This window comes from Engystomops pustulosus, chromosome 4 (assembly GCF_040894005.1).
Source record: "Engystomops pustulosus chromosome 4, aEngPut4.maternal, whole genome shotgun sequence".
Classification (NCBI taxonomy): Eukaryota; Metazoa; Chordata; class Amphibia; order Anura; family Leptodactylidae; genus Engystomops; species Engystomops pustulosus.
The window spans coordinates 204,792,706-204,817,582 of NC_092414.1; the positions used below are offsets into that span (position 1 = coordinate 204,792,706).

The 24,877-nt window shown below is 46.4% G+C and overlaps 2 protein-coding genes and 1 long non-coding RNA gene across 5 annotated transcripts in view; 1 reads left to right on the forward strand and 2 right to left on the reverse strand.

The window, feature by feature from the left end:
• Positions 1 to 5,200, reverse strand: part of LOC140128126 (uncharacterized) — an 18,311-nt gene extending 13,111 nt beyond the window's left edge. The window contains exon 1 of the long non-coding RNA XR_011855110.1: positions 4,885 to 5,200. This is a non-coding gene — a long non-coding RNA (uncharacterized lncRNA). The remainder of the gene's footprint in view (positions 1 to 4,884) is intronic.
• On the forward strand, positions 4,953 to 18,180 carry CARM1 (coactivator associated arginine methyltransferase 1). 3 transcript variants are annotated; one of them, XM_072149543.1, is made up of 16 exons: positions 4,953 to 5,206; positions 9,154 to 9,276; positions 9,411 to 9,517; positions 9,604 to 9,708; positions 9,792 to 9,902; positions 9,982 to 10,159; positions 12,221 to 12,311; positions 12,384 to 12,465; positions 12,546 to 12,631; positions 12,707 to 12,796; positions 13,310 to 13,447; positions 13,544 to 13,633; positions 13,709 to 13,821; positions 13,954 to 14,106; positions 16,235 to 16,303; positions 16,409 to 18,180. In XM_072149543.1, exons 1-16 carry the CDS (start codon positions 5,074 to 5,076, stop codon positions 16,543 to 16,545), a joined length of 1,806 nt encoding a protein of 601 aa, XP_072005644.1. In that variant the 5' UTR covers positions 4,953 to 5,073; the 3' UTR covers positions 16,546 to 18,180. The 3 variants fall into 3 exon arrangements, with proteins under 3 accessions (XP_072005644.1, XP_072005645.1, XP_072005646.1); XM_072149544.1 differs by having other exon boundaries at positions 4,954 to 5,206; positions 13,954 to 14,031; XM_072149545.1 differs by lacking the exon at positions 16,235 to 16,303 and having other exon boundaries at positions 4,954 to 5,206; positions 13,954 to 14,031.
• Positions 18,181 to 21,328: 3,148 nt separating this feature from the next.
• On the reverse strand, positions 21,329 to 24,877 carry YIPF2 (Yip1 domain family member 2). Its single transcript, XM_072149547.1, has 9 exons — positions 24,765 to 24,877; positions 24,483 to 24,657; positions 23,886 to 24,028; positions 23,592 to 23,672; positions 23,281 to 23,368; positions 23,081 to 23,197; positions 22,844 to 23,010; positions 22,550 to 22,732; positions 21,329 to 21,538 (listed from the first exon to the last, which is right to left on the reverse strand). Exons 2-9 carry the CDS (start codon positions 24,511 to 24,513, stop codon positions 21,452 to 21,454), a joined length of 897 nt encoding a protein of 298 aa, XP_072005648.1. The 5' UTR covers positions 24,514 to 24,657; positions 24,765 to 24,877; the 3' UTR covers positions 21,329 to 21,451.

Here is a 24,877-nt window from a genome sequence, read left to right on the forward strand (position 1 = left end):
CTCTGCTCCTAATCAGCCTGTGAAGGTAAAAGCTTTCCAAAGCTTGCAGGTCTGGGCTCTCAGCCAGGAAACAGCCTATGTGGGTTTGGAGGAGCCCTGCATCTTCCTGTCTATGCGGCCGCTGTGTTTACGAGTGTTAGATAGGTGAGACAACCTGTTAGTAAGCGCCCAGACGGGTAGGTCTTTTGTTTGAACTTTTAAAAGCACGGTGTTGCTGTATTTATGTTTGCTGGACTGTTTATGCTAAAAATAAACGCCAAGTTGATCTTTTATACATCTACGTCTGCTGTGAACTGTGTCCTAACACACCATCCCCCGGGAAGATCCCTACAATAGATAGATAGATAGATAGGAGATAGATAGATAGATAGATAGATAGATAGATAGATAGATAGATAGATATGAGATAGATAGAGATAGATATGAGATAGATAGATAGATATGAGATAGATAGATAGATAGATAGATAGAGATAGATATGAGATAGATAGATAGATATGAGATAGATAGAGAGATAGATAGATAGATAGATAGATAGATAGATATGAGATAGATATGAGATAGATATGAGATAGATATGAGATAGATAGATAGATAGATAGATATGAGATAGATAGATAGATAGATAGATATGAGATAGATAGTTGGATATAACACTGATTTCCCCCCATTGCTTTCTATCTTTGTGTAGATGTAAGTTGTAGTAGTCGGTGTACACTGTGTGTCCTGCTACATATGAGGCTTCTGTGGCTTCCGGTTACACCACTGATTGCAGCATCCAGATGAAGAAATAAGCCTCCCGGGCGATGATATTCTCCTATTATTTTACTTACTGGAATATCCAGTGTCAGGGAGACAGAGAAACTATGCGGCTTTGTAAATAACACTGTAAGTAGGGAAATCTCCGTGGCGCTTTTGTTACGGTTACAAAGCAGCAGCCTGCATGCGCGCACACCCACAGAATAGTCATTTCTATTGATCAGCCAATAATCAAACTCAGCTGTCAGATGGTGAGGTCTCTGGGCTCTGATGCATTGATGTTTGGACCTTACAAACCTCTGAGTGTGATGTCAGACGTGCCGCGGCCTGCAATCGGGAACGAGCTGCCGGTGTTTTGCATTAAATTAACGCAAAACACCGGCGGCTCGTTCCCGATCGCAGGCGTTTCCATAGAAACCGCGATGCGATCGGGCCAAGGCCCGCCCCGGTGGGCACGAATTTGTCTGCGTTTGCAAGCGCAGACAAAGCGCCACGTGTGGCACCGGCCTAAGGGTGAAGGCACACATGGCGTTTTTGGGCCGTTTTTGGGCCGTTTTTACTAAGTGCGTTTTCAGATCGTTAAAAACGCATGCGTAAAAAAAGCATCCGTTTTTTAAAAACGCATGCGTTTTTGTCCGTTTTTCATTGCGCAATTTCGGGAAAACGGACAAAAACGCATGCGTATTCAAAAAACGCACCCGTTTTCAAAAAACGGATGCGTTTTTAATGATCTGAAAACGCGCTTAGTAAAAACGGCCCAAAAACGGCAAAAAACGCCATGTGTGTCTTCACCCTTAGGGCGCGTTCACACGTTGCATTTTGGTCGCGTTTTCATTGCGTTTGAAACGCATATACAACAGCTGAGGAGGGGTGATTTGCCTAATTTCATCACTGTTAACATGTCCGTTTACAAAACGCATCGTAAATGCGATGTTAACGCATGCGTTAACAACGCGTTAACGCATGCGTTTTGTTAACGCATGCATTAACATTGCATTTACAAATGTAAACGGTAATGTAATTAGGCAAATCACCTCTCATCAGCTGTTGTATATGCGTTTCAAACGCAATGAAAACGCGACCAAAACGCAACGTGTGAACGTGCCCTCAGGGTGAAGACACACATGGCGTTTTTGGGCCGTTTTTAGTTAGTGCTTTTTCAGATCGTTAAAACGCATGCGTTTTTGACCAGTTTGAATTAAGATAATTGCTCAAACCTGTCAAAAACGCATGCGTTTTTAACAATCTGAAAACGCACTAACTAAAAACGGCCCAAAAACGGCCTAAAAACGGCATGTGTGTCTTCACCCTTAGGGTGAAGACACACATGGCGTTTTTGGGCCGTTTTTGGGCCGTTTTCACTAAGTGCGTTTTCAGATCGTTAAAAACGCATGCGTTAAAAAACGCATGCGTTTTTGTCCGTTTTTCCGAAATTGCGCAATGAAAAACGGACAAAAACGCATGCGTTTTCAAAAAACGCATGCGTTTTTAAAAAACGGATGCGTTTTTTAACGCATGCGTTTTTAACGATCTGAAAACGCACTTGGTAAAAACGGCCCAAAAACGGCCCAAAAACGCCATGTGTGTCTTCACCCTTAGGCTGCGGTCACACGTGGCTTTTTGAACTCGTTTATGGCCCGTTTTTAAGGGCGCTGTCACACGTTGCGTTTGCAAACGCAGACGCAGACCAAACCGCGCCCACCGGGCGGTCCGCGGTCCAATCGCATCGGCGTTTTCAATAGAAACATAGAGAAACGCCGATGCGATTGGACCGCGGACCGCCCGGTGGGCGCGGTTTGGTCTGCGTCTGCATTTGCAAACGCAACGTGTGACAGCGCCCTTAGCAGTCTGTTTAAAAACCCATGCGTTAAAAAAAAATGCATGCATTTTTGACAGGTTTGACCAATTATCTTAATTAAAACTGGTCAAAAACGGATGCGATTAGGCAGATCACCTCTCCTCCAGCTGAGGAGAGGTGATCTGCCTAATTACATTACAGTTAACATTTGCAACAATGCGTTAACGTATGCATCAACAAACCGCACACATTAACATCACATTTACATTGGGTTTTGTAAACGTAATGTGGGCATGAGTTCATTAACAACTATGAAAACGTATGACAGATGGAATAAAAAAAAGTTTGATATATGTCCTAAAGATAATGGGGCTTATTTACTAAGGGTCCTGCAACCGCATTTCTGTCTGGTTTTCTGACGTTTTTGGGGATCGCGCCACTGGGACAGGCATTCAGAAGGGGACCTGATCGGATTTTGGCGCATCGGCGCCGGCTTCCATGGGACAGAAATCGGGGAATTCGTATTCGGACTGAGCGCAGGATTTAAGATTGAGGGCGCGTTCACACGTTGCGCTTTCGTCGCGTTCATAACGCGACGCTAGCGCACAGGGGGCGGAGTTTGGGGCGATCACATATGCGTTTCCAGAGAAACGCATGCGATCGGGTTATCAATCGCATGCGTTTCCCGGGAAACGCATATGCGATCGGCCCGAGCCCCGCCCACTGTGCGCTAGCGTCGCGTTTTGGTTGCGTTTTCATTGCGTTTGAAACGCATATACAACAGCTGATGTGAGGTAATTTGCCTAATTACATTACCGTTTACGTTTGTAAACGCAATGGTAACGCATGTGTTAACATCGCGTTTAAGATGCGTTTTGTAAACGGAAATGTTTACAGTTATGTAATTAGGCAAATAATCTCTCCTCAGCTGTTGTATATGCGTTTCAAACGCAATGAAAACGCAGGTCAAAACGCAACGTGTGAACGCGCCCTCAAAGGTGAACTCTGTCGGACGTGAGCGGGGAAGCGACACATGCAGGATATCGGGCACATGATCTTCTTGAATTGCTGCAGATGTTCATTCCGGTCGGACAACGCACTTGCGCAGGACGGGTCAGTCAATGTGGCCCAATGTCGTGTGCAGGTAGCCTTGTCCTGGATTCTGTGGGACAGTCCCAGGGGCGGATTAAGGGCGCGGTCCCACGTTGCGTTTGCAAACGCAGACGCAGACCAAACCGCGCCCACCGGGCGGTCCGCGGTCCAATCGCATCGGCGTTTTCAATAGAAACATAGAGAAACGCCGATGCGATTGGACCGCGGACCGCCCGGTGGGCGCGGTTTGGTCTGCGTCTGCGTTTGCAAACGCAACGTGGGACCGCGCCCTAAGGGTGAAGACACATGTGGCGTTTTTGGGCCGTTTTTAGTTAGTGCGTTTTCACATCATTAAAAACGCATGCGTTTTTTGAAAACGCATGCGTTTTTGACCAGTTTGAATTAAGATAATTGGTCAAACCTGCCAAAAACGCATGCGTTTTTAACGATGTGAAAACGCACTAAAAACGGCCCAAAAACGCCACATGTGTCTTCACCCTAAGACTTTCTATATACGGTACTAGAATGAAGCTTCCTGAGGAATGGAGGATGTGTCCCTTCTGCTGCTTTCAAACTGTGGCTTCAGGACCCTTTGAGGGCCTTCAAAGGTCCTGAGTTGCTCCTGTGTACATGTGTATTGAAAGCAGGAACAGATGTATGAGGATTTCATTGGTGAAGGACCTTCTCAGTATAAAATTTAGTGAGTGGTTTGGGTGGCCATGGGGCCCCTAGAAGGTTTAGGCCCCGGGGTACCACCCACATCGCCTATATTATATTCCACTACTAGAGGAGACTGGATATCAGCTGATGTCCTTCATTCCGGGACTGCTGGTGGTCTGCACCCAAGCTGAACTCCCCTACAATGGCGAAGCTGATGGTCCCTCGTGATGTCCAGGCTACAAATTACATTCACAACATGAGAGCTGATTCCATCCCCCCCTGCATTACATTAATATATACTGTAGGATGCAGAATCTGTAGCAGGACTCTCATTCCTATTGTTCCATTTATCTATGTTTTTCCTTTGTAATGTTTTGTTTGATTTGTAAATGTTCCCCATGATCCGTACAGAACATGATGACGTTATATAATTAATGATTTATTGTTATAATTACTATTATTATGTAGGAAAGAGATACTTTACGGATAGTTGCGTTGCAAAGACCTCTACTAGATTGCTGTTGTGAAACGATGATGTAATACCACCTTAACACCTGAAGGTGTCCTCAGCGTACCTCTACTACAGAGCATCAGTTTCCACGAGAAGCGCAGTACCCGTTCTTCGCCACAAGATGTCGCCCGCCCGAGCCCACAGTCGTTCCCCCTCCTGACCGCCGCGTGTCGCTGCTGTGCCGCCCTCTCCCGCTCTCCTCCTCCGTGGCCCATAACTCCCCGCGCCGTCCCCTCAGCCCGCCTCTGTAAAGATGGCGGCGGTGTCGGTGTTTCCCGGCGTGCGGCTCCTCAGTATCGGGGACGCGAACGGGGAGATCCAGAGACACGCGGAGCAGCGGGAGCTGCGGCTGGAGGCGCGGGGAGGGGAGATAGCGCTGTATAACGGTGAGTGGCGCCGGGGGGAGTCTGACTGCAGTGCACACGGTGCGGTATTATGTGCGGTACTGGAGGAGGGAGCCCGGATATGACTATACAGGATGACATATATAGGATGTATCTCTATAATACATTGTAGTAATAGTATATGTGGGACATAATTGTGTTATAACTGGGGGCTCATCTCATCGCTGGACGTAAATGATGGGGGTTATAGCAGCGTCAGGTGCAGTATGGGGTTAATCTGTGTAAGGGGGGCCCTGCCTATATATTAAGCGGGGGGCCAGATATACATAGATCAGTATCTGGGGGGGGGGGGGGGGGGTCTTTTGTGTCATGTGACTTCATTTCGGATTGGGGGACGTATAGTCGGAGCCTGCACCAACTTTATAGTCCCGTCATGTCCCTTCACGCTCCTGTAGTCATGCGATGGGATAGATGGTGGAGGGAGGTTAGAGACTGCAGGACTGAGGAGAAAGGACCATCGTGTCACGAGTGCAGGACCTTCAGAAGGGTCCACCTATTACTCAACAGACCTAGAGGACCCTAAAACTATGACAATCTTCACCTATCAGATTGTTTCCTGCCTGGTCCTCAGGTTTTCTCCCAATGGTATCAGATGACAGAGGCTGCTGCAGCTAGTAGTCAGCTTCTATCTCACCCCAAGTGCTTTACATACAGCAGTTCTTTTCTGTAATGTCCTGTACGCTCCTGCTGATGCTTCTGAGTAAGGGTTATGGAGCCGATCCTCCTCTGCAGTCTGTGTGCGGTGTATGGGAGACGACATGGCAGCCAGTCTCTGTGTCATTGATTTGTAATTTACTTAGTGCATTAGTTAACTTCATTCTCAAGATCTCTGCTTGCTGTCAGTGCATGGAGTTCAGGCTTCTTCATGTAAGCTGCAACCACATAAATCCCACAGCAATGGTCTCCTTCCTAGACTGATCTCCAAACCCATCTTTTCAGCATAGTTTGTTACAGTGTATCAGCCCCACAGGTGGATCATCTTGAAGGTCATGGACATATCGGGCCGGATTATTACAGATTGACACTTTTGGGGAGATTATGACGTGTTTCTATGACGTACAGAAGCAGTGAAATAATTGCAAATTCTTGCTCACTATAGGAATTTGATTAAAATTGCCAATACGCCGCCTCAGAGCCGCGTTCCCAGGTCGAGTCTGCGGTCTTTTCATAAATCGGCGAATGATTTCACGCAGAACTGCGTCAGGTCGGACGTGACATAGTTTAGCCCGGCGGTCACATAAGCCATAAGTTGTCACTTTTTGGGCTGATCCACCTGTATTCAATCTATAACCACCTTGACACAATGTACTATCCACCCGGAGGTTATAGGTCGGATACAGGGGATCGGACCAGGAGGTTGTAGATCGGATACACTGTATCCAATCAGCCCGGTGGTTATAGATTGGATGGTTGTCCAGTGTATCAGGTTTGGATTATACGCAGGTTTGTATGTGGATGATCCTTAGATTGATAATCTCATGCACACACTGCTGGAGCGCGGAGGAGAAATCCCCTGCAAAATGTGGGGCCAGACCGAGGGAGCAAATCCACATGTTAGATTCCTGTACAGACCCCACTGTGTGCAGGAGCCCCTTACATTGTATCCGTTCACTGACAGCAAGCTAGTTACTAAACGCTACTTTTTAAAAGTTTATGCAGTGTTTTAGATTATTGCTACAACTCTGTTCACACCTGCAGCCGTATAGATCCATCAGATTCATCACATGATGGACCGGAGCCACAGACTTGGGGGTTGAGGGTCCATAATATTGGACAGGACCTGCACACCGGGGGGGTCCTATACCTCCTGCTACTGTGTGGGATTCAGCTGCCGCTATTGGGGGGGGGGTCTTATTACTTGCACAAGATTTGGCTTTAGACTTGTTCTGTACTGGTGATTCCTAGAGCGCTGTTCACATCTGCATTGTCACCTGGCGAGGAGAAGGGTTGGATCTTTCTCAGCCCCATGGCTGGATTGTGCTCCCTTCTCCCTGTTTAGTGCGGCCCCATTGTTCCCCCTCTGCAGCCCTGAAATCAAGGGGATTTGTGGTGAGGAGGAGGGGGGAAGCCTCATCCCATTGTCACCAGCCCGGGGATAGAGAGACCCCTCGCTGGGATTTTGTGGTGGTCTCACAAAAGGTTTCCTTAGCCGTGCCCCCTGGAGACTCATGACTCCGGCCGCCCTATAAACCGGCAGCGACTGTCATGGTAATGAGCCGGGTTTTATCTTTGTATGGCACAGATGCGGCTCTGCCCGGGAGGAGGCCGGTACCTGGCACAGATGCCACGCGGGCCGTACAGAAGGGGTTGGATGTTGTGGGGTCTGATGCTTGGGGCCATGACATGTCCAGATGCTGAGCTCTGATGCATCTTGCATATGTCTAGAAGTGCTGTGAGATGGAGGGGGGCCTTACCAAGGAGGATACAGGAAAATACCAGGGGGTGACGATGCCCGGCAGCTTTTATATACCCCACAGACTCATGGTGTGACCCACAGACGCCTCATCTGTCATAAGACACCACCTATACAGAAAAATGAACTGTAACCTTTATAACGTCTTCCTAAACCTCTTCAAGATGGGGAGGTCCTTGTCATGTGACCTGTTGACTATTTTGGATGAGGTACCCCTATCTAAAGAGAAGCTGTTGCCACATTTTCACCTAAAAAGCTACTGAGAGGTTCCTATAGAGCCCTATCAACTAAGTGACCCCCTTTTTTTAGCTAACAATTATTTCCCTTTCATCTGCATAAATCAACTTTGTTATTTCCTGGCACCGGAGGAGGTGTTTACTACTTGGCCGGCCCCTCCCATATCCTGTGCCTCTTTTTATCATGTCATGTGACCTGGTTGACATCACTACAGGTCCTTTAGCCTCCTAACATCGGCAAACTGTACACCATGCATATATCTGATCACATTAAATCACAGAAGCCTCTATGGACTTCTGCTCCTTCTCCATGGAGGCTGCTGTCATTTCATGTGATCAGATAGGTACATTGGTTAGACCTTGCAGATGATGTCCTCCTAGTCACCTGACTTTGTGTCCAAAGATATAACAGAGCTCTCCATACAGCAGAATATTAGTCTGTAAATCAGAACATGAAGGCGCGGTAAAGCAAGTCCATTTTAAATATGCAGGACTCGCGTCAGGTGAGTTGCATATAAGTTTACGAACTGATTTTTATAACATTTCAGCCATGGAAAGGCACCAGTTAGGAATAATGGCAGTGTTTGTTTTTTTTTAATAGTTTTTAATAAATCTTTATTTTGGGTGGGTTAATTTGCACGACAGGTTCTCTTTAAATTAGACTAATACAGATAGCAGGCATTGATGTAGCAGCATCATATTTATGTCCCACGATTGTAATGAAGACTTGTCCTCACACTGCTGTGCTCTGTGCATTGAGATAACCTCTTCCTTCATGAGAGATTACTGTACCTTGATGTACCAGAACAATACCTCGCAAAGCAGCAGTGTGAGACCAGTACAAACTGTGCCATATAAATGCATATTTCCCAGTCCTGCTGCGTGATTACACCTCCAGTGCAATACAGAACTGTGGCTGCACAGAGCACAGCAGTGTGAGGACATGCCCACACTTCAATCCTGGGATGTAAATCCATTTTTCAGTTCTGCTGCTACTGACATACACAGAGCTATGATTACAAAGATCTCCCACTGGCTGCAGTCTGTATGGTCAAACCCGCTGATAGGTTCCCTTGAAATTGATTACATTGTTATTTTTGTACACGTCTCAGCTCACACTGCTCTGTTCTGAGCCTCTGGCATCGTCCTCAACGGGTCTGACTGGAAGAATAGCAGTGTGTATGTGACGGATACTGTGACCGGGCACTCCCCAGGTGTAAGGAGGGTGTGAACATGGCCTCATGTACTTGTCTCATCTGTCATCTATTTGTCTCCTCCAGAAAATGTCTGCGTGTTCAAGTGCACGATCACCGCGGACACGGAGTGCAGCCGCGTGGGGAAGCAATCCTTCATCGTCACCCTGGGGTGTAACAGTGTCCTGGTGCAGTTCGCCACCCCGGCAGGTGCGTCCCAGTGGTCCGCAGGGGGTGTAATCAAGTTTCTCACTTTACCATAAAATGTCCTTAAAGCGCCACCTAGTGGACGAATGACGTAGCGGGATGCAGAATGTATGTAACCACACGTCTCTTCTACTCAGATTTCTGCTCCTTTTACAATATCATCAAGAACTGCCGGAGTTCATCTGGTGACAAAAGTGTCTTCAGCGAGCGTACCGAGGAGTCCTCAGCCGTGCAGTACTTCCAGGTATGTCCACATCCGTGTCTGCGCTGTGCCAGGCTCTCGGGTGCCGCCGCCATTTTTATTAAAGTCTGACTTCTTCCCCTCTGCAGTTCTATGGTTACCTGTCACAGCAGCAGAACATGATGCAGGACTATGTCAGGACCGGCACTTATCAAAGAGCTATCTTACAAAACCACACAGACTTCAAGGACAAGGTGAGAGGCCCTTGTCCTAGGAGCTAGCACTCTGCCCCAAGTCAGGATTTGCTATGACTCTCCACATATTCTCTCTCTCTCAGGTAGTCTTGGATGTTGGCTGTGGTTCAGGGATCTTGTCCTTCTTTGCGGTTCAGGCCGGCGCTCGTAAGGTGTACGCAGTGGAAGCGAGTTCAATGGCGCAGCACGCTGAGGTGAGCCCCACGACCTGTGACCTGTGCTCTAGTGATAGGCCTGGTCCTGGTTATTCACCACCTCCTGTGTCTTGTACAGCTGCTGGTGAAGAGTAACAACCTGACTGATCGGATAATAGTCATCCCAGGGAAGGTGGAGGAAGTGGCTCTCCCCGAGCAGGTGGATATTATTATATCTGAGCCCATGGGATACATGCTCTTCAATGAGCGCATGCTGGAGAGTTACCTACATGCAAAGAAGTTTCTGAAACCTAATGGTAAGAGATGAAAACATGTAAAGATCACAAATGTCAACAGTTACCACCCTATTACTACCCCTATGTAAAAGCGTGAAGAAATCAGGTGATGCTTATCTATCATGTCTTACGAAGAGAACTTGTATTCTCGAAAGCTCACCATAAAACATACTGTTGGCCTCAAAAAGGTATCGCCTCCTCTTCTGTTCTACATGGCTAACATGGTACCAATCTACACATACCCTTATGTGCAAGAATATATCTACTATACTGCCCCACTATGTACAAGAATATAACTAGCAAAATACTGCCCCCTATGTACAAGAATATAACTCCTATAATACTGCCCCCTATGTACAAGAATATAACTACTATAATACTGCCCCCTATGTACAAGAATATAACTACTATAATACTGCCCCCTATGTACAAGAATATAACTACTATAATACTGCCCCCTATGTACAAGAATATAACTACTATAATACTGCCCCCTATGTACAAGAATATAACTACTATAATACTGCCCCCTATGTACAAGAATATAACTACTATAATACTGCCCCCTATGTACAGGAATATAACTACTATAATACTGCCCCCTATGTACAAGAATATAACTACTATAATACTGCCCCCTATGTACAAGAATATAACTACTATAATACTGCCCCCTATGTACAAGAATATAACTACTATAATACTGCCCCCTATGTACAAGAATATAACTGCTATAATACTGCCCCCTATGTACAGGAATATAACTACTATAATACTGCCCCCTATGTACAGGAATATAACTACTATAATACTGCCCCCTATGTACAAGAATATAACTGCTATAATACTGCCCCCTATGTACAGGAATATAACTACTATAATACTGCCCCCTATGTACAAGAATATAACTACTAGAATACTGCCCCCTATGTACAAGAATATAACTACTATAATACTGCCCCCTATGTACAGGAATATAACTACTATAATACTGCCCTCTATGTACAAGAATATAACTACTATAATACTGCCCCCTATGTACAGGAATATAACTACTATAATACTGCCCCCTATGTACAAGAATATAACTACTATAATACTGCCCCTATGTACAGGAATATAACTACTATAATACTGCCCCCTATGTACAGGAATATAACTACTATAATACTGCCCCCTATGTACAAGAATATAACTACTATAATACTGCCCCCTATGTACAGGAATATAACTACTATAATACTGCCCCCTATGTACAGGAATATAACTACTATAATACTGCCCCCTATGTACAGGAATATAACTACTATAATACTGCCCCCTATGTACAAGTATATAACTACTATAATACTGCCCCCTATGTACAAGTATATAACTACTATAATACTGCCCCCTATGTACAGGAATATAACTACTATAATAATGCCCCCTATGTACAAGAATATAACTACTATAATACTGCCCCTATGTACAGGAATATAACTACTATAATACTGCCCCCTATGTACAGGAATATAACTACTATAATACTGCCCCCTATGTACAAGAATATAACTACTATAATACTGCCCCCTATGTACAAGTATATAACTACTATAATACTGCCCCCTATGTACAGGAATATAACTACTATAATAATGCCCCCTATGTACAAGAATATAACTACTATAATACTGCCCCTATGTACAGGAATATAACTACTATAATACTGCCCCCTATGTACAGGAATATAACTACTATAATACTGCCCCCTATGTACAGGAATATAACTACTATAATACTGCCCCCTATGTACAAGAATATAACTACTATAATACTGCCCCCTATGTACAAGAATATAACTACTATAATACTGCCCCCTATGTACAAGAATATAACTACTATAATACTGCCCCCTATGTACAAGAATATAACTACTATAATACTGCCCCCTATGTACAGGAATATAACTACTATAATACTGCCCCCTATGTACAGGAATATAACTACTATAATACTGCCCCCTATGTACAGGAATATAACTACTATAATACTGCCCCCTATGTACAGGAATATAACTACTATAATACTGCTCCTCTGCAGGTAACATGTTCCCCACTATCGGAGACGTTCACCTCGCACCATTTACAGATGAGCAGCTTTACATGGAGCAGTTTACAAAAGCCAATTTCTGGTGAGTGTCCCCCCTCCTCCCTGTCCGTCTGCTTTGGCTCTGTGTCCCCTCCTCACCACCCCTCCTCCGCAGGTATCAGCCATCTTTCCATGGCGTGGACCTTTCGGCTCTGCGTGGAGCTGCTGTGGATGAGTATTTTAAGCAGCCGGTTGTGGTAAGTGGATCGGTGCGGTGCATGGCGTTGCCTGGTTTTCCTTCCATGATCCATTAACCCTTTCTTTCCTCTCTCTGCAGGACACCTTTGATATAAGAATACTGATGGCCAAATCTGTGAAATATACAGTGAATTTCCTGGATGCCAAAGAGACGGATTTGCACAGGTATGTGACTCTTTCCATGGCCTCTGCTCTCTCGCTCTGGATGGTTTTGGTGGTAGTAATGGTCTCCCCCCACAGGATAGAGATCCCCTTCTCCTTCCACATGCTGCACTCTGGCCTGGTACACGGCTTGGCCTTCTGGTTTGACGTGGCTTTCATTGGATCCATGTAAGTAGTGTCTAACATGTATGACCTGTGTCTCCAAAGGAGTATTTTTATTACTCTCATGGCTCATCGATCAGCATGTCACCGAATCCTACTCTAAATCTACCATCCTGGTAACCCAGGGACACTTGGTCATAGATCCAGGCACCGTGCCTGTGGTTATATTTTCTTATTTGTTTTCCATCGCCTATTACCTTCTAAAATCAACTTTTACAATTTATGCTAATGAGCTAGGTGTTACCAGAGTCCCTCCGTGCTGTAGATTGTCATTCATTACCCTTATTTCATTGTGAATCTGCAGAACGGAGGGTCTCTGGGTAATTTTAAGTTGTTTTTAGAAGGTATAAGGCCCTGGATAAGACACATGAGATTATCAGCATCACGGTGGAGTAAGTGTCCCTGGTTTATCATGATGGGTTTTTTTGGTATTTTTAAGGGTATTTACATACTTGAGTGAGACACTGGCCTCACAGGTCATTTTATGACCTTCTTCCCACCTTTTTTATTACTCTACAGAATGACTGTCTGGCTGTCTACATCCCCCACCGAACCCCTCACCCACTGGTACCAAGTCCGCTGCCTTCTGCAGTCCCCGCTTTTTACCAAAGCTGGAGACACGCTGTCTGGAACAGTCCTGCTCATTGCTAATAAGAGGTAGGAGTGTGCGCTGACCTCGCCCCCTGCCTCCCCTCACTCCCCGCTGCTCTTACCCTGCTGACATGACGCCTTCTTGTCCTCTTCTCCCTGCAGGCAGAGTTATGATATCAGTATTGTCGCTCAGGTTGATCAGACTGGATCCAAATCAAGTAATCTGCTGGATCTGAAGAACCCCTTCTTTAGGTGGGTCCCTGTGTCCGCACGTCATAGTATTTGTATCATCAGGGAGGAGTATTTGAGTGTTTGTGTGTGTTACAGGTACACCGGCAGCACGCCGTCCCCACCCCCCGGATCACACTACTCCTCACCTTCCGAGAACATGTGGAATACGTCGGGGGGATACTCCATGAACACAGGAATGGCCATGGGAGGTGAGTGATGTCCATATGTATAAAGGGCTGGGTGTAGCGGTTCTGTTTTTGTGGGAGTGTGAAAGATATAATTGGGTTTCTGTGTGCAATGCCCAGGGTTGACTAATGCCTGTGTGTTTCCTCCCCTGCCAGGCATGCCCACGGCGTACGATCTCAGCAGTGTTATAGCTGGAAGCTCAGGCATCAGTCACAGTAACCTCATCCCTCTAGGTGAGCAGCAGGCGGTCGCGTGTTCTCCTGCATCTCTGCGCCCGGAGCCCCAAGACCTGAGACACGGAACCTCCAGTAATACCACAATCTCCATTCTCTCATAACTTCACCCTCCCCCATCGCAGCAGCTTAAAATCTACGCATTCACTTGTTTCTCAAATGTTGTCCTGCTGCATGTCCGTCATGGGATGAAGTGTAGGCTTAGTCATCAATTAACAATCCCCCAAGTAACTAAACCCTAATCCCCTCCATTAACAGCAACCTCCTAGTCTAAATCGCCACCTCCTGGGAGGACTAACTCGTCACCTTCATTACTTACACCATAGACATGAAGATAGAAAATCATGGTGCATGTCCATGTCTGACCACAGGTATATAAAGTGAGTGCAGCTCTGGAGTATAATGCAGGATGTAACTCAGGATCAGTACAGGATAAGTAATGTCATGTATGTACACAGTGACTGCACCAGCAGAATAGTGAGTGCAGCTCTGGGGTATAATACAGGATGTAACTCAGGATCAGTACAGGATAAGTAATGTCATGTATGTACACAGTGACTGCACCAGCAGAATAGTGAGTGCAGCTCTGGGGTATAATACAGGATGTAACTCAGGATCAGTACAGGATAAGTAATGTCATGTATGTACACAGTGACTGCACCAGCAGCAGAATAGTGAGTGCAGCTCTGGGGTATAATACAGGATGTAACTCAGGATCAGTACAGGATAAGTAATGTCATGTATGTACACAGTGACTGCACCAGTAGCAGAATAGTGAGTGCAGCTCTGGAGTATAATACAGGAGGTAACTCAGGATCAGTACAGGATAAGTAATGTCATATATGTACACAGTGACTGCACCAGCAGAATAGTGAGTGCAGCTCTGAGGTACAATAGATAAGTAATGTCATGTATGTACACAGTGACAGTGCAGCTCTGGAGTATTGTATAGGATTTGTGATGAATCTGTTGATCACTTTTGTGATCTGGTGGTCAGAGGTGAACATCCCCTTGAATATCTGGCAGTGTGGTCTGTGTAGACCTCTAGTATTAGGAAGCATTTCTGTACTTGTAGCCACCAAATGGTAACTTGTATCTCTGTTCCTAATTTAGTTTTGCAACTCTGACATCCGCATGGTCCAAACTGTGACACACACACACACACACCACTACATACCCCCCCATCATAGTGTGGTGGTGACCTCCCCTCTCTAACCCCATCACTAGGGCAGGATCCATAAACACTGACCCCTCCATAGTGACCGGACTAACCATGTAACCCGGTGAATGCGCCTGACATAAGCAGCCACCAGACCCACAAGGCGCAGGTGGCTGCTTATAGCCTGTTGTATGTGTTGTTTATGGCGCTCGTCTGCATCCTGTGGCAGGGCATGCTGGGAGTTGTAGTCTTGCAATAGCTGTGCAGCCACAATTTGCAGACCGCTGCCTTGTAGCAGATGTCTTATATTTTTTTGGAATTGGAGGTTCTCAGGTCTTATTATTTTTTTTGATCCATTTACCACATGGACACGTCCAGCCGGACCTCCGCTCATACACTGAGCCCAGAACCTCTTCATTCCAGAATCGGTCCTGGTCCAATAGTGTAAAAGGAAATATTACAACTTGAGAACCTCATTTGCATCTTGTGGGGTTGTCCCAGATTTTACTAATGTTCAGACAATTGTATATTTTGGGGGTAGGGGGTGATGATGGCCTGACCTTAGGATAGATCAATGCCAGAGATGTGGGGGTCCGAATCTTGTAGTGCCCGTTCAGCATTCTGTAGTTTCTGCATTGCCTGCAGTTGGGCAGGGCTCATTCTAGACTATTTTGTCCCTTTAAATTTATGTTAAAGGGGATGATGGAGAGGACTGGGGCCCCTGGAGACTCTGGGATTAGATGTTGGACCCCTGCTAGTCACTTGCTAATGATCCTGAGGCCAACCCATGTGTATTGTAGGTCTGTAAAACCTGGGGGCGGTTAAAGGCAATGTCACGGGTTAGAAATAAAATAGTCTTTGGTGGCACCAGCCCTGGAGACGAGGTGATTTGTAACCCTGGACATCCCCTTTAAGTGGTAGACTGCATAGTAGTGAGTGGTTGGTGCAGTCTTGTACACTGTGGTCTCGCTGTGGGGAAATGTCTGTCCTATAACCTTCCCGTCTCCATCCCCCACCTCCTCCCCCCCCCCCGTTTCCTTGCAGCTAACACGGGAATCGTAAATCACACCCACTCCAGAATGGGATCTATCATGAGCACAGGGATTGTACAAGGTGAGGCCCTGCCGCTGCGCCATGACTTGTCTCGTCTCTCTGTCTCCAGGGATGTGCAAAAAACTTCTTGTTCTTTTTTTGTTTTTTTCTCTTCCTCTCCCGCAGGATCGGCCACAGGACAAGCTGGTTCTGCCTCCTCCACCCACTACCCAGTCAACAACCAATTCACCATGGGCGGCCCGGCCATCTCTATGGCTTCCCCCATGTCCATCAATACCAACACAATGCATTATGGGAGTTAAGAGTTGCTCATCCTTTCCCCGCACCCTCTACGCCCCCTCCATCCCCCCAAAGCAACAGGAAACCAAATGCCGCAGAGACGTCTCTGCCCTCCCCCCGATATCTCCTCCTCCTTCCTATCTGCCATCTTGGTTTCTAGCTGCCCCTCCCCCTCAGAGCCGGCTGCTTTCTGACAATGGACTTGTACATTTTTTTTTTGTTTTGTTTTTTTTTTTAAACGTACTTTAAAATAAAACAGCTGTCGCGCAGTGTCATAAGAAGAAAGGCGCGTGACGGAGCCGCCTGAGAGGGGCGTCGTGTCTGATACTCCCATTGCTGTGAATTAGGATTGGATCAGTACCGGGGGTCCGCCTCACCAGGATTTCTCTTTCTTGCGGGGGAATATTTCATGTTTACGTTGCAGCCGCTTTCTCGTATTCAAATATTTTTTTCCCCCTCCTGTACACCCCCTATATTTGCAGTAACCTTGTCATTGAGGCGGAGCCTAATCTTGCCCCACCCTAACGCTTCAGCAGCGCAGCCTGTGACACTACATTGTGCATGTCCCGTCGGGAAGAGACAGAAGCTCCTCGCCTCGTTCTCACACAGTCTTACGATTCTGCGCCCTATGGACGGCCTTAAAGGGTGACGCCGCGGAGGCATCAGTCCTGGCTTGTTGATTGGTTAAGAACTAGCGACATCATCGCGGCTGAAGCGCTGTCTCCTCTTATGCTTGATACTTGTGATCTCCCTATTGGCCGGCAGGATGGTGGTCTTCTGCCTTCTATGTCGGTGACCTGGGGGCGACCCCCTTTGATTTGTTCTCCGTTGGTTTTGGGGCTGGATGGACCTTGAGCTGTGTACCGGCATGCGTATATAGTCTGGAGAGTGTACTGTTAATGGTGTAGTCTGTGACAGGTATGGGGTTGACTTTTAAGGGGGCGGGCGGGTGGAGAATGTGTATAATCGCCTTTCTGTTCTCTCTGCGGGGGGCACAATCTGAACTGGCTCTCTAGATAGGAAGACAAATTTGTTTTTTTTTTGTCGCTTGAGCTGCGCGACTACGACTACAACTTCAGTATTCACAATGATCAGGTTCAAGTCATCGTGGTCCATCCTCTCCCGGTGTTTCCTTTTTAGTTTTCGGAGACTGACAGAATTTCGTGTGCTGGAAGCGGCATGGGGTGGGAGGCGGCCATTGTTGCTCGGGGGCGGGGCTGTGGGATGTTTAATGTGAATCTCTTCCGTTACGCTGGACTCTCCTCGGTCTCCCATCCTCTCTCCTACCTCTGTTTTCTCCACTTGTACGGCAGAGTGGATGAATCATGTCCTGAATGCGTCCGTCCCTGCATCATGTGTGTGCTACACCCCCCTCGGGACGTGCTCCGCCTGCCCTGCAATGATTCCTTCTGGTATCGGGCCGGAGCATATCCTTCATGTACTGGTTTGGATCCTCAGGTTTTTTTATTTTTTAGGGTTTCTTTTTGTTGTGCCCACCCCCTTGTCTTCTGTCTCTGTGTCCTCTGTGGGATGGCAGACTGTCGTATTAGGATGGCTTTTCAGAGGTAATGTCTGAAGACACATAGGAAACCATTGCTAACAACAGCTGCTGGTCTTATTTCTGCCTGTAGTGTTCAATAAAGTTGGGAGGGATTTTTTGTTTTGTTTAGGTGTGTATAATTTTATTTTTTTTTTCCCCTCACTTTGTATGGTGACCAGAGAAAAATAATTTGTCTACCAGTCAAACACCCCCCTTCCGGCCTTTGGTTCTGATGTCGCACACCGCCGGCCAGTTAGTGGCTGTATTCGGTATTGCAGCATATTACAGGCCGAGAAAGCGAAAGCAGCGTGATGGGGAGTAATTTTAACACTTGATTGCTGGGGATTTTGGGTGTCAGACGCCCCCCATCTTCTGTAGCTAGAAATGTGATTCTGATGTCACAGAAAAGATTAGAATTTCCTCTTTTGGATCACATCAGGATTGTAGTGCTAGAGATACAGAGCGTTACAGAAATAGTTTGAGACTGGATCTAGATCTGCATCTTTAACTGCCTTTCTCTCTGGTTCTGAAGATCACGGGAACCTGATGTGATCTGAAAGATAAGATTTTGGTCTTTAATATGACACCAGCAGCATGTTTCTAGGTCCTATAGAACTGAAGATGGGAACGTCTGAAGTGACTCTCTCTCTGCAGCCTCTAACCTCATCTCTGGTAAAATGTGACTCTTTTCTACTCCATGTCGAGTGACTTTTGAGAAGTTTTTTTTTCCATATATCAATGAGTTAGATTTTCACACGGGGTAATTCAAGAAAGTACTACATCTCTCAGCATGCGCCCATATCTGTATGCTTGGTGTTGTAGTCTTGCTGCTTTGCCCCAGCTATACTTTAACACTTTTATCCATAGGACTTGTTCACACTGGCATCTGTTTGCTAATAATGTGTAATGGAAGATGTGTCCTGCTCTTTCCTGGTGGTGCCTAGAAGATGATAGTGTGAACAAGCCCTAGGGGATGTGTATGTAAACAATAATTGTAACCAACTGCAAGCACGATGTGGTGAGGATGGGGTTTCTATTCACTGATGGACAGCAGAGATCTTGAATATAACCCTCTTAATGCCTGATCTGACAGAAAACGGGCGAGACAGAAATGTAATAAGGATATAGAGAACCTGTGAATTTCCTGTGTGCGATCCTGCAGTGAAGGTTGTCTGGTTAGGAATGCTTACAGGACTCTTAAAGGGATCTACCAGCAGGATGAAGGACTGAAGGGCTCCAGGTTCCTTGCGTGTTAAGTGTTCCTGGTGCTAGATGCCCTTTAAATATGGATGGAGCAGGGATTTAAATAGGTTCTGATGCAAAGAATGGATCCTAGTGTGAGACTATAGCCGCCCCCCCCCCCCCCCCATACCCATGCTACACTGCCATGGGTACTGGACTCCATGTAAAGTAGAATGATGCTGGGAGTCCCTGCAAGATTAGTGCACCATAGGCAGACTGTTGCAGCACTGGAATCATATAGTGTCCAGTCTGCTGTATAATTTCTATATGGATTGAACGTACCTGTGTGAATGGGGCCTTATACTGAAGATTTATCCACCAGCTCAGGGTCTCATGTAAGTCAGTGTCCACGAGGTGATCATCTAGTGATGGAGCCGCTGAACCAGTAACATTTGGTTTCAAGGGTGGAACTTGGAACAGCTGCTGCAATCTCTACTATTCTGTGATTGTTTTTTTTTTTTTTGTTTTTTTTTTTAAGGGAACCTGTCTCCACATTTTTCCTAAATACAGCTAGCAACAGGTTTCCATAGAGCCCTAGTAATGTCACCCATCTTTTAGCTAAAAAGCTTGTTTCCCCCTCACATCCCCATAAAATCAACTTTGTTATCTTACCTGGCATACAGCCCAGTCCTGCAGGAGTCAGAGGATATGTCCTGCTTGGCAAAGTTCAGCCATTCCTTCCTTCCTTCCTATTCAGCACTGCATGTCATGTGACTAGGGTGATGTCATCTACAGTCCTTCACCCACAAACATTAGCAAAATCTACCTCCTGTATGTATCTGATCTCTCTGATTTCATGTGATCTGATACATACATGGGGTAGATTTTGCAAATGTTTGGGTAAAGGACTAGATGACATCACCCTGGTCACATGACATGCAGCGCTGAATGGTAAGATGACATTGAGAAGAGCTGCTAGTCTGAGCAAGACAAGCCCCCTCCCAAGATAAAACAGTTAATTGTGACCAGATGATCAGGAGATGCTCACCTGGAGACTTCTTTGTTTAATGTGTATCACCATGTAAGGTGGTCTTGATGCCGTGTATAGGTGCTGCTGGGCTCCAAAGTACCATGACACCCGAGCCTGGCCGGTATGCAATAATATAATGGTATGGGAAGGTAGATGTTTTTTGGTGTACTATAGGGGGCGCTAATACCAAATAATAAAGAGTTACAGAAAAGAATCTATATACGATGTATAGTCCTGGAAGAGCCTTTCATTCCTCATCAATTACTCCAGGAATGGTTTTTTTTGTATAGTCAACGACTCTACCCAATAAACTTTTTACTTTATAAAGATAATTTTCCGTAACTCATTTCATTATTTGGTATTTGTGCACCAAAAATTTTTCCCGCCCCATTTTCTGACCTTTTATATTAAAACCCCCTCTTTGCTGGATCTGGCTGTACGCCAGGTAAGATAACAAAGTTAATTTTAGGGGGATGTGCAGGAAACGATTTTTAGCTAAAAGAAGGGGGGGGGGCATCTAGTGAATGGGGCTCTGTCGCTAGCTGTAGGTGAAAAATGTGATGGGTTCTCTTAACTGTAAATTTTTTTTTTTTTGTAATTCAGCCATTTCCTTTAAGGGGGTTATAATAATAATTGCTAGCTCCTCTCCATGGGTAGTGTGTGGTATTGCAGCTAATATCCATTCATCTCACACTACAGCTAGCAGCAGACTTGTCTTCCAACTTCTGGACAATCCCTTTAATATCATCGTAGTAAGAGATGAACTCGTGCTGCATCCAATTCATAAATCATGTAGGTGGGAATTGTAATGTGTGGGGGAGCGTTCCGTGTCTAGTGTAATTTTTTTTCCTATATAAAGTTTACATCGGCCTCCAATAAACTATAGGCTGGGGGGGGGAGTTGTACTTGATCTAAAGCCTGAATGTCACAGGAGTGTTGTGAAGTGTCTTAGCCCCATCACATTCCTAAGGTTCTGCTGTCATGTCTGATTTTGGGTCTGGAGCCTCTATGTATCACTGTGGGCAGAGGAGACCCGGCTCTAATAACACGTAGGTACAAGAGAAAAGAACATTTCTTTATTAAGAGAAGAAATCATCTTATGGCTACAGAGAAGTGATGTCCCCATCACTGTGTGACCTTACAACAGGCCCAGGATCCCTCGCTCCCCTCCGGCCCCTTACATCTTCTGGGTGGTGATGTGTGCCTTGGGGGTTGTAGTGACGGGTGCTGCCGGCTGCTCCTCCACTCTCCAGAAGAAGTATTCCTGCAGCGGAGCACAAGCCGCATGTTATTACATGTCATGTACAACAGGGGGCGCTCCTCCTATACACACACAGCTACAATATTTTGTTGGCTTTAATTTTCAAGAGCACTAATAAGGGATCATTGAGTATCTTACAGTAAGTTAGTAGCACACTTTATCCTATGACCACCAGCCAATCAGATTGGGAAATAAAAAAAGGAAGGACCTAGATTGGGTTTTAACATATAAACTCCCCTGATTATTGCATGGGATGGAGGAGTCCTGCAACTGTCCATCACAGGGAACCTGCCATCAGGACTTCTCAGTTTGACCTTATGGCAGGTTACCATAGGCTAACACTAATTACAAGTCTTTTATAATAGATATTCTTGGTTCCAAGTCCCGGTGTCGTCATCATTATCTCCTCTCTGCTGCCCTGGGTGGGGGCGGAGCCAGGAGCAGTGATGACGACACAAGGACTTGTAGCCATGTAACAGACACCCCCCTTCCACTGGCCCAATTCTCTTTGCTTGCAGGGAGCCAGGTCTACTTTTATAACTGATTGGAGTTCAGAATGTTTATTAGAAAAGACTTGTAATTAGAAGTCGTCTATGACAACCTTTCCTTTGGTCCAAATGTGAAGTCCTGTTGATGGGTTCCCTGTAAGTGACAGTTTTAGCATTGAAGAACTGTAATTAGGTTAAAATGTGAAGTCCCGATGACAAGTTCCCTTTAAAAGGGGTTGTCCAGATTTACTTATGTAAAGGGTAGTGGGCCTGGACCTATAACCACGCTATGGCAGTGATGTCACCACTGTGTATATATATATATATATATATATATATATATATATATATATATATATACACACACACACACACACATATTTGAGGCCCGACCAACCCCTCTCAGTGCTGTGCATTATATATGACCCACCCCCCACCCGTGCTTAGGCTTCATTACTCTATACAGATATGCCATGAGGCCCCTGCCCGCAGCCCCGGTATGACTGTAATATCACAATCTCCGTACCTTGCAGCCCACAGCCAGGAGCACATGTAGCAGCGCTATACTCGCCAGCGTACCAATAGCCACCATTTTATTATCTCGCCGGACGTGCGGCCAGAAGGCAAAGATTAGAACAAAGCCGGAGAGACACATGGCCACCAGGAGGATGATCCAGCGGAATATCTCATAGGGAACCACACACAGGACCTACCAGGAGGAATACAGGGTTAGATAGCATCTTCATGGTAACATCACAGTGTAGTCGCTCCAGCTCCCTCTTCTGGGGGTGAAGGGTTGGGTGTATGTGTAAGTACTCACCGTAGAAGGAATGTAGGCGGATAAGGAGTATCCATAGACACACACGGTCTCCATAAAGCTATAGGTGCTCACCCCAGAGCTCACCCCCTTCCTCCACTGAAGGAATCCCCAGAGGGCGAGCGGCACCAGCCAGGCGTAGCTGTATATGACGATGCCAGCCACTGTGACTGCAGGAGAGAGGGGAGGTCAGTCACAGCACCCTGCGTCCCATGTAACACCCTGCGTCCCATCACCCACCTTTGTGGAACTGGGGGCTGTAGTTGTAGTCCGGCTTGCCGTGCATCTGAATAAACGTCGCCAGGTTCCCCACCACAGTGACCGTGATCACCAAGGTGGCGCAGATCCAGAACGGCCCTGGGGAGAGAAGCAGGCTGCGTGCTTAAAGGGGCGTTCCACCGGATAGAGATGAGAACGCGCTGTCCCTCCTGCGCACTCACCGTACAGATCTGGGTTGTTTCGGAGGTGATATCTCACAAAGTTCCTCCCCGGCATCGGTATGAAGGAGGCTCTGATCCTGTCCAGCACCTGATACAGGACAACACAATGGAGGAAGCAGGAGAAGGATGCCCCCTACTGGACCTTTTATTTGCATTGATCGTGTAATATCAATATAGAATGAAGGTTCCCATGGTGACAACCCCTTCCCATATACCCGATGTGCCATGAACTATACGACCCCCTACCAGCACCATAAAACTCAGTACAGGAATAGTACAGCGCCTCCTATAGGTGGAGAGACCGGACTCACCTGGGAGGTGTCTACATCAAACAGGTCCTGGTAATACTGGAAGGTCCAGAAGCCGGAGGTTTTCTTCTGCGGAGCGAGGAGCTGACGTGTTAAAGGGATATTCCAGTTATGAACTTACAGACCAATGAGGAATCCCCTGTGCCCCAAAATGAATGAAGGACCGGTTCACACATGTGCAGTCACTCCAATCAATCTCTATGGGATCAGCAGAGACACCAGAGTGATGATCGCTGACATAGAAGCCCCCCGCCCCCCATACATGTAATTCAGGGTGGTCTATAGGGGGCGTCATACCTCTGTCTGATCTGTCTCACCCTCCTCGCCATCGCTGTCTCCCCCCATCTGTAGCGTGGCATGCTGGGGTCTCGCCTCCTCGCTCACGCTCTTCGTTGTGGCATTTGGGGTTGTGGCGAGGAGATCCTCCGCTTCATCAAACTCTGCAGGGACAGGAAAAGAAACCTTATATGTATGTGTCGCTCTATTGCTCCCCGTTATCGGCCATTGGTATGCCTCAATGTGACGACTGACCAGATAGCGCTGAGGATTCGGAGCTTTGTATCAGAGAACCAGGACTTGTAAGATACCCCCATAACACACAATACAGGAGAGACGGTGATCAGCGACCAATCACAATCCGAAATACATTGTGAAAGTAAGTAAAGTAACATGAACACTGTGATCTGATTGGTTAATGTCTCTTGCTATAACGCTGTGACTGGGACCGTCTGATACGTGGTTATATACGGGGGGTCACATACTTATGATAAGATTTAGGTACGCAGAGACCCCTTACCAGTTCCCATTACTAATTACACCTGTATATTACACCTCCTACGTCATCACTATGAGAACACGGCAGGTGATAACCAGAACATCGCACCTGGAACTTACCTTGGAATTGGAGTTGGTCGGCAGACGCCATGTCATCGCAGCGACATGCCCCGAATCACGTGATCACCGGAGAAGCGACAACTACCGCATCACCAGCACAGAGCGGCCGCGTCACCACTCACCGGACTGTACCAACTGCTGCCCGGCTACAGGGGGGTTTACTGAACTGTGACTCCTAGCGGTGAAGAGAATCATTACACTGACGTACAAATCACTCACCAGTTAATTTACAAATGTATTATGGGTAGGAGATGGATCAGAACATAAAATACATAAACGCACCTTTCGTGTATTGATCATATGGAACAATCCGAACTCACATACATTTTGTCTAACGGAACCTCTAGAAGGACATGTATGTGCTCGGGGGAGGAATGAGGAGATTGCACCAACTA

Bases quoted from the DNA above. Each gene is read 5' to 3' on its own strand.
- CARM1 (XM_072149543.1), top strand. From the start codon at position 5,074: ATGGCGGCGGTGTCGGTGTTTCCCGGCGTGCGGCTCCTCAGTATCGGG. The intron at 9,903-9,981 runs GTGAGCCCCACG...TGTCTTGTACAG, and splicing joins CAATGGCGCAGCACGCTGAG to CTGCTGGTGAAGAGTAACAA. The intron at 12,312-12,383 runs GTGAGTGTCCCC...CCTCCTCCGCAG, and splicing joins TTTACAAAAGCCAATTTCTG to GTATCAGCCATCTTTCCATG.
- YIPF2 (XM_072149547.1), bottom strand. From the start codon at position 24,513: ATGGCGTCTGCCGACCAACTCCAATTCCAAG. The intron at 23,198-23,280 runs GTGAGTGCGCAG...TTCTCTCCCCAG, and splicing joins AAACAACCCAGATCTGTACG to GGCCGTTCTGGATCTGCGCC. The intron at 21,539-22,549 runs GTACGGAGATTG...GCTCCGCTGCAG, and splicing joins TCCTGGCTGTGGGCTGCAAG to GAATACTTCTTCTGGAGAGT.